Genomic DNA, 12,858 nt, shown 5'->3' with positions numbered 1-12,858 from the left:
TCCTGACCCAGACAACTCCATGCCCCCCCCCCATGATGAGTAGAATAAAATAAAAAAAAGCCCTTCTTATGATTTTACAGCATTCATCAGCAGACAGTATTCTAGAGATGAAGAAAGTGATTCCCAGGAATTAAGACGATAGCTGTTAGGGGTCGGCAATTGTGGCTGTAATTGTAGTAGAAATGACCTAATCTTAGTTTGTTGTTGTTGTTTTACATATGGAACGCTTCACGAATTTGCGTGTCCTCCTTGCACAGGGGCCGTGCTAATCTTCTCTATGTCGTTCCAGTTTTAGTCTATGTGCTGCCGAAGCGACCACCCTAATCTTAGCTCTATGCAGTGTTGATGGACAACTTTCTCCTGCGATGGACACGGTCATCGCCCAATGGCTAGTCTGTTGGCAATCAGTCCCCATGTGGCAATGTCGAGAGGCAGGTGTACTTCCAGAGACAGGGCCTGTAGTGCAGCCACCCTGGAAGCGGGCTGCCGCTCTCTTGCAGGCATTGCTCTTGTTTGTACCTAGAAGCTGCTCAAGCCTTGCATGAGGATGTTTCCAGAGCGCAAGACTAGCCCCTGGTCACTCTGTCTTCCTTCCTGTCTCACCCTCTCTCTCTCAGATATGCCCCTGCCATGTGACATTCAGTGATGTGACATGGCTTAGTTGGCCTCGACCAGAGTCCAGACTAATGAGACGGTGCATTGCCTCTTGTCCTTTGGCCACTAAAACAGTGACCAACCGATAACAATCCAGGATATACGGCCGTGAGAGTGCATAGAAGTTTGGAGTACAGAATGTAGGACTAGGAATCTAACAGTATCTCAAAATTAATTAGTAAAAGCTAATATATGGATGGTAAGTAAATCTGTGTGTCCTTTTGACACACTTATGACATAAGTCCTGCAATCTTTTGTTTGTTTGTTTGTATTTTGAGACAGGGTTTCTCTGTGTAGCTTTGGAGCCTATCCAGGAACTCACTCTGTAGCCCAGGCTGGCCTTGAACTCACACAGATCTGCCTGCCTCTGCCTCCCGAGTGCTGGGATTGAAGGCGTGCGCCACTCCCCCCGCTCCCTCCCCCCCAAGCCTTGCAGTCATGACATCACAATGGTCCGTCACCCTGACTACTGTAGAATCCTCAGGTCTCAGTAGTTGGTCTGCCAACTGCTCTAGCCCTCTTCGGCGTTTAGTGCCAAGGATAAAGAAGTTTAAGTCTATTTATTGAAAGGCTCTCCATTCAAGGCTTCACTGGAAAAGGTATTCTCTTAAGAACTATCTCTGGGTGTAGCTCCGTGACAGGTTCGGCCTTGCGCGCGCCTCCCACCCAGACGCCCAAGAGGAAGGTGAGCTGCGAAGGCGGAGATCAGCGAGATCGGCGAGGTCGTCGGCCAAGCGACGATCGGCGAGGCTGTCGGCCAAGTCCGCCCCTGCCAAGGTGGACGCGAAGCCGAAGAAGGCCGCGGGAAAGGATAAACATCAGACAAAAAAGTGTAAACCAGGGGAAGAGGGAAGCAGGGGGCAAACAGGCGGAGGTGGCTGACCAGCAAACACCGATGTGCCTGCAGAACATGGGGAGGCTGAGAACCAGAGTCCAGCCTCTGAAGAAGAAGAGAAGCAGCCAAGGCCGACTAACCATCCACCGTGTCTGTCTGTCCCCGCCTCCCTTCTTGTACAACCCAGAGGAATATTTTTATCAACTATGTTGTAAATGCGAGTTTTTTAGTAGCTCTAGAAACATATTTAAAAGGTGGAAGTCCCGCCTCATCCCATTTTTTAAGTGTAAATGATTTTTTTAAGAGGTTAAATCACCTGCTGGTTGTTTATTTTTTGGTACAACCAGAAAATAGCAGGATACTGAATCAGGAGAGGCTGTGACTGTCTCGGGGGTCCCCATAACATTCTGTAGAGGGGGCTAGTTTTATATCCTACAACACAAAGCATACTTGGAGTCTTGGTCGTGCATTTGTGTCTGGAATATTTTCAGTTATTTCTGGTCTCGTGTTTCTAGTACAACTGTATCCTAAAAAAACCACTCCTGGGTCCTTGCCCTGTCAGAACTGTCTCTGGTCACGGCAGTCCATTTTCCTCACAATTGTGATAATGTGCTGTGAAAGATTGAAATTTTGAATACGTACTGTATGTGGCATAAAATTGTGAGTCAGTGGGATTAAGGATTGTGAGCATTTGATTGTTATGTGAGGTCTTAGGGAAAACTTGTCAAGTTTAGGATGGAACATCACTGGAATAAGTTCAAAGAGAAACAATACATGGCTCTTTTGGGTACGTGAACACAATGTATGACTCTTAGAGTTTGGGTCCATGTTTTAAGAATTGAAATGTCTGTGTACTCAACCAATAAAGTCTCAGTTGTGAAAGAGTATAAAAAAAAAACCAAAAAACAAAAAACAAACAAACAAAAAAAACCTATTTCTGGCCCTTATGATAGGCGTGTGGACTCAGGGAGTATTCTGTCTTCTTTCCTCCAGATCATGGAAACTTATTCTCCACGCAGCACACCCCTCATGAATAGTAAATTATTTTAATGAGGTTCACTGCCAGTCCTCTCAAGAAAGGAGGCTCCACACTGTCAGGGGGCAGAGGAGTGTCTCTGGAAGTGTTAGCGTTGTTGACCTGCAGTGAGCACACAGCCTCTGAGCCAACCTGCCACAGAGGCCGCCTCTGAGCCAACCTGCCACAGAGGCCGCCTCTGAGCCAACCTGCCACAGAGGCTGCGGGCAGAAGCTACAGGAAGTGTGAGGGCTTTTTGCCACATGGGTGCCACTTATTACAACCAATTTACATGAGTCTATTAAATGTAACAGAATTTATTAAGATATAAATTGAGGAAATACACTCACGATTACAGAACAGAAGCAAATCCACCTTGCAAGCAGGAGCAGGGAGAAGGGCATGTGACCCTTCTCCAACCCCTTATAAGAGGCCACATACAACAGCAGGAAGCACCACTTCCTTTGGGCTGTATAGCCCGAGGTCATGGGCGGAGCGAATACCGCTTTGCAGAGGTTCTGGGACACACGGAGAGAAGCGGTTGTAAATGAACGCGGCTTTCCAAGTCAGGGAAGAGGATTTACGCTTTGTTGACCTTGGTTATTTTACCCAATAGGAGCATGAAGGCCAACTGGATAGTGGTCAGATCTCAGGCAAACTTATAAGAACCTTCTGATTTTCAGAAATTTTTTAGTGTTTCCAACATGTATTATTGCTAATGCCAGTTTCAAAAATTTGAACTCTGTTTTAGCTAAGATAGGAATAGCTTTTCCAAACATCCTCATTTTCATGAAGCTAAATCTGAATTATTTTGGCCTTCAGTCAAACTAGACGGCTGCTGTATGCCACAATATATGAGTACCCCTCTGGCCCTTTTGTGGGTATGTCTGGTACTGTAAAAGTTAAAGCAGAGGAAGCAATATTTCAGGCCCGATCCTGATTAAGTCTTCTGAGCTTGTGTCAGAGGTGATGGTGTTTTTAGCAGTATGGACTTACCCTCAGCCTCTGAGAGGAAACACACAGCAATAGACTGTGCTCTTGAAGTCATTTGGTTTACGCTGACCAACAGATTGAATGGAGGTTTCTCATGCTTGGCCTTACGGGTTTTGTGTCATACCTTGTGACTCTGGGGAGCGCTGTCATCCCAACTGGTAGAACTACACATAAATACGTATACACACAAATACACAGTATAAGTTTAGGCAAGTAGAAAGAAATTTCATTGCCTGAGGCTTTAGTCAAACTTGATGTTGTTGGCCCCTCATTCTTTCCTCTGCGTCTGTAGTGACTGCCCTCCTCCACAGAGACACCCCTCGCCATTTCCCCACGGCACCCTTCAGATCAGCTGTATCTTTCTAGACCCCTTTCTAGTCCCTGCCCCTCGTCCCTTTTTACTCACACACTGGTTGCAGTTAATCTATGTTATATATTCAAATCTGAAGAGTTTGAGCTTGGAACCACAGATGTAAGAGAACATGGGCTGTCTGTCTTTCTGTGTCTGTTACCTCACACAATATATTTTTCCATTTCCATCCATGTAGCTGAAAAGTTCATGACTTCATTTTCCTTTGCAGCTGAATAGTGTTCCCTTGTGTATAGGCACCACAATTTTATCATCCATTCATCTGCTGAAGGACCTTCCGGTTGCTCTATCTCAAGCGGTATGAACAGAGCAGTAGTGAACACAACTCCGCAAGTGTCTGTGAAGTCGATTCTGAAGTCTTTTTGGTGTATTTCGGGGAGCTGTGCAGCTGGGCCTCACTTACCTGAGAGGATTCTCCAGACTGATCACCAGAGTGGCTTCTTTAGTTTGCACTCCTGCCAACAGCCAGTGGGTTTTTCTGATCCCCCACGCTTTGGCAAGCATGTGGTGCCTGCTGGTTTGTTGACCTTAGCCATTCTGAGTGGGGTGAGATGAAATCTCAAACTTGTTTTGATTTGCATCTCCCAAAATGGAAAGGATGATGAAGAGTTTTTGAGGTATTTCCTAGTCAAAACTATCTTATTTGAGTCTTCCTTGATGATTATATCACAGTGACTTTGGTAAACATATAAGAAAATGTACATATAAAAATCAATATATACATATATGCATGTATATACAAACATACATATTTCTCAGCATGTCCAACTGAAAAAAAAAAGCAAAATGAAAACAATGATTTAGTTATATTTAGAGAACTGAGCCTATGAGTTTAATTTCATGGTACTCTTCACATTTCTCACAAAGTTTGTCCTCTTTGGCCTCTGACTACCCTGTTGCTCTCTGTTCTGTTAGTGTTTGACCTGTCACAGGAGAGGCCTCTTTTCTGAGATGGAAATTTTAAATGGGAAAGTCACAGCTTCGGAAATCAAGAACCAAACCCTCGTGTTCCATGGGCCAGTGGAACTCAGAAGAGAGAGCATCAGTAAGAAGTGTCATCTCTACCTGTACAGAGATTTCTTGGTTGTGACGAATAGTCAGTACGTATTTACTTCAGACTCCTGATTATTAAAGGCAGCAATGGGTCCCCCTTACTGTGGAACAACTCAAGGGGATTTCTCTCTTCTGTTTATACAAATATTTTGATTCCTTCATTATTTAACAGCCTGTGGAGCTCCTATTTCACCCAGTGCCCTGGTAGAAAATAAAATCGAGAATCTATAGTAACAGCCATACTTGATTGCACATATCAGTAATTCAAACATTTTGGAGTGTTATTAGCATAGGCTACTAGATTTGGTTATTAAGGGGGGAAGAAACAAAGGACAACCTGGGAGCATATGTCTGATAGTTAAAACCTGGTTTTGTACATTATTCACACTTCCACGGTAGCTTGTAGAGTTAAAAATCCCATAACAAGTTCATGGAATTTGTCCGCACACTCCAGTTGTAAAAGAACAATCCCAGTGCAAAGGCTGATGGCGCTTGGAAAGAGAGAGCCAAGCCCGAATGGAAGAGAGAACTGCTTCCCAGAGTTGGCCTCCCACAGGGACCCTGGAGCACAGACAAAGGGTTTGAGATGCTCAGCAGTTCCTCCATCCAAACCCTGTCTCTGTTGCTTTGGCTATTAGCCATTCTGACCTTTCCTCACCAAAAATGTGGGGATCATAGAGGTTAGCTGGTGTTGTTAAATATTAAATTGAACAAAGGTCATAAAATTTCTTTAGGTTTCCTATAAAATCACTTGAGAGAAAAATTAATGACCTGTGCCCTAAAAATAACCGCTGGTTTGGTTTTAAGGAAGCCTGAAACCAGAGTACTTGATTGAAATAAGGTCAAATTATTGAAATGGACGTTCCCTCTCTATATATAAGAATGAATATTTAAAACAGTATGCTTCAAATCCATAGTCTAGTCTATACTCAATGCCGATATGGAAAAGGTACTGTCAGAGTCTTCCAGAGGCCGCCTGCCTTCAGTGCAGGTTTACTGAGTTCTGTCCACTTGCTGGGCTGTGCCTGTAGTGAGTAACGAGAGGGTCCAGCTTTGCTCTTATCAGGAGCACAGGTCCCTTGTTGAAAAACAAACTAACGAAGACCTTGTTTAACTCTTTTTTTAGGTATAACCTAGCCTTTAAGATAAAATACATCATCCCTCTGACTTCCCTGTGGATGGGGGAGTGTGTGGCCACAGACTTTGTAGGCTCCAGTCAGGCCAGGAAATCCATTCACCTAGGCTGGCCCATAGAGAACTTCATAGTCACCTTCCGGTAAGAACCAGAACTTGATCCTTGGTTGGCATTGGCTGTCTGTGGAAGGACACAATTGGATTATTATTATTCAGTACACATAGACAATTTAAATGTAAAAACTGTTGCCCAGATCTTAAAAACAATATTCTGTTTTAAGCTGATTGTATGAAAACTGTCTCGTTATAACCTGCCGTACTGGCACCTGCTGGCCTAGTATTTCCCAAGAGACATTTCAACATGTTTCCATGCTGGATGAATCCAAGTGGGAATTGCTAGGGAACATCCTAAGCTAGAGATCATTGGGTTTTTAGTGGATGCCAGTTTCCTGGTAGCAGGACTGAAAGAGAGCTCAGCTTCTGGAGAAGGAAGAGGAGGGGGAGGGCTGGGGCTGCTTTTCCAGCATCTTAGATGGATGACCAGATGTCATCCCACTATGTAAATATGTGGTTTGTTTTTATTCTTCAGTAATATTAAGTAGGCCAGTTATCATCAAAATTCCTTCGCTGCTGCAAAATGAACAGGGTCTCACTGTAGAAAATTATAATCATAAATGTCAAGAACTTCGAGTGTCTGTATATCAAGTTTACATTTTTGATGACTATAGAGGAGAGGTGAGGACTGGTGCCATTGGACACTCAGAATCAGAGGTGACTTGTGAGGAGCAGCCTAGGTTCCCACGCTCAGGCTGGCATGTAGATAGGCATGTCTTTGTGTCCTAGAGAGCTCTCAACTAAGGACTCCCAGGGAGCCTGTGGCCATACCTGCTGCTCTGGACCGCCACACAGCAGCACTTACACTAGTTACCACAGGAAGAGTTCACCCATGGCTCCTCGCTCTTCCTCCTCACCCAAACATCCAGCCTCATCCCAGAGCTCCATCAGCTACCACACAGGCCTTCAGGCTTTGCAACCTTACTAAATGCAGCCTCCGCTGTTGACTTAAGGAGCCATTGACAGAGTGTTTTAGAAAGAAATCCATGTTTGGGTCCCTCTCTCAATCTTTTCTTTTTTATTCCTGATTTCTCTGCTTATTACATTTTTATGCTAATAGCTTCCTCGAATTTGCACTTGAGATAAAGCAGTTCAAGTGGAGATGGGTGAAGTGTTTGATGACAGATTTCCAGGGGTCCCTTCAGTGTTCAGAGACTGAACTGTAGAACTTTCCTTTATGTGTTAGGTCAGTTGTAAAGACTAGTTTAAAAACTCGGTATCAGCATCTGTAATAGTGTATGTCACACAGTGCGCATCATCCTTACCATTATATAACCTGATGTGAGGATTTAGAAACGGTGTATGCATACGTTGAGGGTGATACGGATGGATGATTGACCCTTCTGATGAACGCAGCCCCAGAATAATACAGATGGGGAGAGCAGTTGGGGTGGAATTAGTAGTAAAAGCAAGGAATGTGCTCTGCCTTGGGAAAAAGGAAAACTGAATGGTCCTCTGGGAAGTTCAACAGCTATTCCACATAACTCAGCATCTCCAATCCTAGGTGTAGACTCATTGACTATGACGACACACAACTCCATAAGAGTTCATGCATAAATATTTTAGTAGCCTGGTTCATAACTACCAATAGTGTAAGAAACTAACTATTCAGGCATTACATGGATAAAAGAAATAAAATACTCTCAGCCAAAGTGTTCAATTTAATGTATCTCTAGTATGATTTCATTCAAATCTTCTGTGTTTGAAAACCTCCTCAATCAGCAGGAGCACACAACGCTCACTCACCCTTTCATCTGTTGTGAAAATGAAGCTCAGAGCACTTGCCTTACCTGGCAGAGGTCAGCTGGCTTGGATTCCACAGCTACAGTCAGCCAGCTTCCACACTACCGTCCACTTCCTGTCGCTAACAGGTCACCCGGCAAAGGGCAGGTCTGTCAGATGCCTGAGTGTGAGGAGGACACTCACATTGGTAACCACAGATCACAGGCTTCTAATATGTTGGTTATGAAAGATACTCTTAAAATCCAATCATAAATGTTTTATATGATTTAATTTTTCTCTTTATATTGCAGATCTTTGGACCAAAAAAGAGAATGGTGTTGTTTCCTTCAAAGGTATTTCATTGTTGTGCATTTTTAAAAACTCTTTAAACAGTGGTGAATGAATAAGAGTCTGTGCACCACCCCGGTCTGTTCCCTTTGTTCTGACTAGAGCTGGTTAGCCTGACTTTGACTAAAATCTTCTTGCTTAGATGGACCCTGGCTACTGCTGTAATTTCTCACTTCCTAGTGTTTGAGGACGTGGTGGCTGCTATTCTCACAATTTCCTTTTCTCCTGCCTTTGTGTAGGAGCAAAGATTATTCTAGAAGATAATGGTACTGTCAAGACAGGTCACTCAAACCAACTGCTACTTCCTGCTCACTGACTATATAGAGCCATCCTCACTGATCAAGCAGGAATGTTTGAGAACTAGCTCTGCTGCTTAAAATGGCACAACTGAAGACAACTCTGTTTTCTAGAACTTACCCTGTTTTCCAAAACCGTTTCTTTTCATTTGATCTGCCATAGAAAATTTTCTGAGTCCATTCATTTGCATAAAATTTTTTAAACAAGGCTGGAGAGGTGGCCCAGCAGTTAAGAACACTGCTCTCTCAAAGGTCCTGAGTTCAATTCCCAGCAACCACATGATGGCTCACAACCACCTGTAATGAGATCTGATGCCCTCTTCTGGCCTTTAGGGACACATGCAGGCATAACACTGTATAAATAATAAATAAATCTTTAAATTTTTTAAAACATTGACAAACTTGATTAATGTGAAAATAAGCAACTAGAAGTTCATTTCATATATTTTGTCTCCTTATCAAATTTGTCCAGATCCATTAATCAAACCAAGGAGAAGTACCACGGGATGAGTACTACACTGGAGATATTCATAGAGGACAGCCCAAGCGGGAACACTGTACGTGCACATTAGACTAAGACGATATTGTACTTTAATGGCTGCATTTAAGACTTGTGCAGACTGATAGATTCCACTCTAGTTTCACTGTTGGTGCTTGAGGACATCCAGTGTTCCCAGCACCATGTTCTTGTTGCTGTTGTTATTTTTGAGGCAGGGTTTCTCTGTAGTCCTGGCTGTCCTGGAACTCTCTCTCTAGACCAGACTGGCCTCAAACTCAGAAATCCTCCTGTTTCTGCCTCCCGAGTGCTGGGATTAAAGGGGTGCAGCGGTATAAACCAGCCCCCAGCACCATTTCTGAAGACGTTTTGACGTCTTTGTCAAACATCAGATGGCTGTAACTGTGTGCTTGGGTTGGGTCTTTGTTTTGGCTCATTGGCCTCCAGGTTCGTTTTGTGCCCCTACCATCCAGCCCTCTGTCCTGAAATCTGCAATGCCAAACCTTCCACCCTTGTTCTTTTTGCTCAGAATTATTTTTGTTATCCAGGATCTCCTGTGAGTTACATGAATTTTAGTATTTTTTTCTTATATTTCTGCGAAAAATATTGTGGGACTATGGTTTGAGTTATATTCAGTCTATGAGTAGTTTGGGGTACATTTTTTTTATTAATGAATTAATTTATTCATTTTACATACAACAGATTTTTTTGTATTGTTTTCTTTGTTTCTATTTTATTGATTTCAGCCCTCAATTTGACTATTTCCTTGCAGGAGTTATTCCACTTTTTTTTTTTTATCTGTTGAGATTTGCTTTGTGACCGAGTATGTGGTCGATTTTAGAGAAGGTTCCATGGGGGTGCTGATAAGAAGGCATATTCTTTTGTGTTAGAGTGGAATGTTCTGTAGATACCTATTAAGTCCATTTGACTCCATATTAGATCCCCTATTTCTCTGTTAAGTTTCAGTCTGGCAGATCTATCCAGTGGTGAGAGTGAGGCGTTGAAATCTCCCACTATTAATGTGTGGAGTTGGATGTGTAATTTAAGCTTTAGTAATGTTTCTTTTACAATGTGGATGCCCTTGTACTTGGGGCATAAATGTTCAAAATTGAGACTTCATCTTGGTGGTTTTTTCCTGTGATGAATATGTAATGTCCTTCCCAATCTCTTTTGATTGATTTTAGTTTGAAGTCTATTTTATTAGATACTAGGATAGCTACACCAGCGTGCTTCTTAGGTCCATTTGATTGGAAAGTCTTTTCCCAGCCCTTTACTCTGAGGTGGTGTCTGTCTTTGAAGTTGAGATGTGTGTCTTGTATGCAACAGAGGATGGATCCTGCTTTTGTATCCATTCTGTTAGCCTGTGTCTTTTTATAGGCAAGTTGAGTCCATTGATATTACAGGGTATTAGTGACCAGTGATTGTTGAGTCCTGTTATCTTTGGTGGTAGCGTCCTGTGTTTCCCTGCTTTGGAGTTTACTGCTGTGGCATTATCTGTTGCCTGTGTTTTCCAGGGTGTATCTGACTTCCTTAGGTTGGAGTTTTCCTTCTAGTGCTTTCTGTAGGGCTGGATTTGTTTAAACTGGTTTTGTCTTGGAATGTCTTGTTTACTCCATCTATGGTGACTGAAAATTTTGCTGGGTATATTAGTCTAGGCTGGCATCCATGGTCTCTTAGCGTCTGCATTACATCTGTTCAGGTCCTTCTGGCTTTCAGAGTCTCCATTGAGAAGTTGGGTGTTATTCTGATGGGTCTGCCTTTGCAAGTCACTTGGTCTTTTTCCTTTTCTGCTCTTAATATTCTTTCTTTATTCTGTATGTTTAGTGATTTAATTATTATGTGAAAAATATTGTGGGACTTTGATTTGGGTTATATTTAGTCTTTGAGTAGTTTTGGGTACAATGGTCATTTTCATAATAATCATTTTACCAACACATGAGCATGTGAAGTCTTCCCATTTCCTATGTCTTCCTCAATCCCTTTCTTTCAGAGATTTATAGTTTTCTACTGGGGCCTTTAGTTTTCTTTGTTAGTTTTATCCCGAGATACTGGATTTGGGTTTGGTTTGTTCTTCTTTTTCCATATTCTTGAGTCGTATCATTAAGTCATTTATTTCTGCTCTTTTTGATTTTTCATCTTATGCGATTAGAGCTATAAATTTCCCTCCTAGAACTGCTTCCAGCATGTCCCAGATATTTTGTAGTGCTGTATTTTTATTTTCACTTAGTTCCAGGGTTCATGTGTATGTATTTCCTGATTTCTTCTTAGACCTATTCATCATTCAGTCATTAGTATTTTAATCTCTATGAGCATTTGTACTATTAGGGATTTGTTTGCTATTCATTTAAAATCTGTGTTCATTGTGTTCATATAAGATATACTGAGTTATTTACTTTTTCAGACTTTCTGAATATTTGTTTTGTGCCCCTTCATGTGATCTGATTTGGAAACGCCTCTGTGGGCTGCTAAATAGAATGTATATTCTTTGGTGTTGGGTGGAATATTTTCTATCTTTTAAATGGAGTTTAGTTACTCTTAAATAGTTTATCTTTAGGTGGACATAATTAAATACATACATAAAAGTACAGCTCATTACAAAGGATCCCATGTATTCTACTATATTCATCTGTTTGTTAATATTTGTGTGTGTGTGTGTGTGTGTGTGTGTGTGTGAGAGAGAGAGAGAGAGAGAGAGAGAGAGAGAGAGATATCTGTTATATACACCATGGCTCTTGAACACTTAGCAATCTCCTAAGCATAAGAATAACCTTTTAACTGGGTGGTGGTGGGGCATGCCTTTAATCCCAGCACTTGGAAGGCAGATCTCTGTGAGTTCGTGGCCAGACTGGTCTATAGAGTGAGATTCAGGGCAGGCACCAAAACTACACAGAGTAATCCTGTCTTGAAAAAAAAAAAAAAGAAAAAAAAAAAAAAAGAATATCCTTTTATAGAACTAACTACTGCTTGGCTGTGAACTTTTAAAACTGCAACATTGGTGTGTGTGTGTGTGTGTGTGTGTGTGTGTGTGTGTGTGTGTGTGTGTGTGTAGGTCACATGTTCACATGTCAGAGGACAACCAGATTTGGTTCCCTCTGCCACATGTTTCCCAGGAATTTAACCCAGTTCATCAGCTTCAGAAAAGCACTTTTGCTGTTGCAGCTCCGTCCCCTCCCTGTTGTATATTAAATGCACCAAGTCTTTGAGTGACATCCGTTTATATGTTAAATGCACCAAGTCTTTTGGGTGACATCCGTTTATATGTTAAATGCACCAAGTCTTTTGGGTGACATCCGTTTATATGTTAAATGCACCAAGTCTTTTGGGTGACATCCGTTTATATGTTAAATGCACCAAGTCTTTTGGGTGACATCCGTTTATATGTTAAATGCACCAAGTCTTTTGGGTGACATCCGTTTATATGTTAAATGCACCAAGTCTTTTGGGTGACATCCGTTTATATATTAAATGCACCAAGTCTTTTGGGTGACATCCATTATACTGAAACACTTCTTACTGGCCTCAGGCTATACGAAGGAAAGGAAAACCATAACAGATTCTCATGCATCCATATGCTTGTCTTTGTCATGATTTTCAGTAGCTTTGGTTTCATGCTATGGTAATAAGTGGGTGAATAACTACGAAATCGAGGGATTTCACATTGATAATTGACCATGCTTTTCTCTGTGTTTTCTACAGCCTTTCACCGTAACAGCAACACATTTGGACACAGTCAACGACATTGTCAAGAAGTTACAACCAGTGTTGGGAATACCTGTGAGTGACTCCAAAGTTTTTTTTTTTTTTTTTTTTTTTTTAGATTTATTTATT

General features: G+C 42.0%; 1 protein-coding gene and 1 non-coding gene across 3 annotated transcripts in view; one reads left to right on the top strand and one right to left on the bottom strand.

Moving 5' to 3' along the window:
* Positions 1 to 212: 212 nt before the first annotated feature.
* LOC114683334 lies at positions 213 to 319 on the bottom strand. Its single transcript, XR_003733145.1, has one exon. It is a non-coding gene; the product is annotated as a U6 spliceosomal RNA (small nuclear RNA).
* Positions 320 to 1,139: 820 nt separating this feature from the next.
* The window catches only part of LOC119088824 (rho GTPase-activating protein 20-like), a 31,547-nt gene continuing 19,828 nt past the window's right edge, over positions 1,140 to 12,858 (top strand). For both annotated transcript variants that reach the window (XM_037209901.1, XM_037209899.1), the window contains exons 1-6: positions 1,140 to 1,253; positions 4,783 to 4,967; positions 6,047 to 6,196; positions 8,202 to 8,243; positions 9,007 to 9,091; positions 12,727 to 12,804. In XM_037209901.1, coding sequence (XP_037065796.1) covers positions 4,819 to 4,967; positions 6,047 to 6,196; positions 8,202 to 8,243; positions 9,007 to 9,091; positions 12,727 to 12,804 — 504 coding nt within the window. In that variant the 5' untranslated portion in view covers positions 1,140 to 1,253; positions 4,783 to 4,818. The remainder of the gene's footprint in view (positions 1,254 to 4,782; positions 4,968 to 6,046; positions 6,197 to 8,201; positions 8,244 to 9,006; positions 9,092 to 12,726; positions 12,805 to 12,858) is intronic.

The sequence above is a fragment of the Peromyscus leucopus genome, chromosome 12 (genome assembly GCF_004664715.2).
Source record: "Peromyscus leucopus breed LL Stock chromosome 12, UCI_PerLeu_2.1, whole genome shotgun sequence".
In the NCBI taxonomy this organism is placed as follows: Eukaryota; Metazoa; Chordata; class Mammalia; order Rodentia; family Cricetidae; genus Peromyscus; species Peromyscus leucopus.
This window is presented reverse-complemented; position numbering and strand designations above follow the sequence as displayed.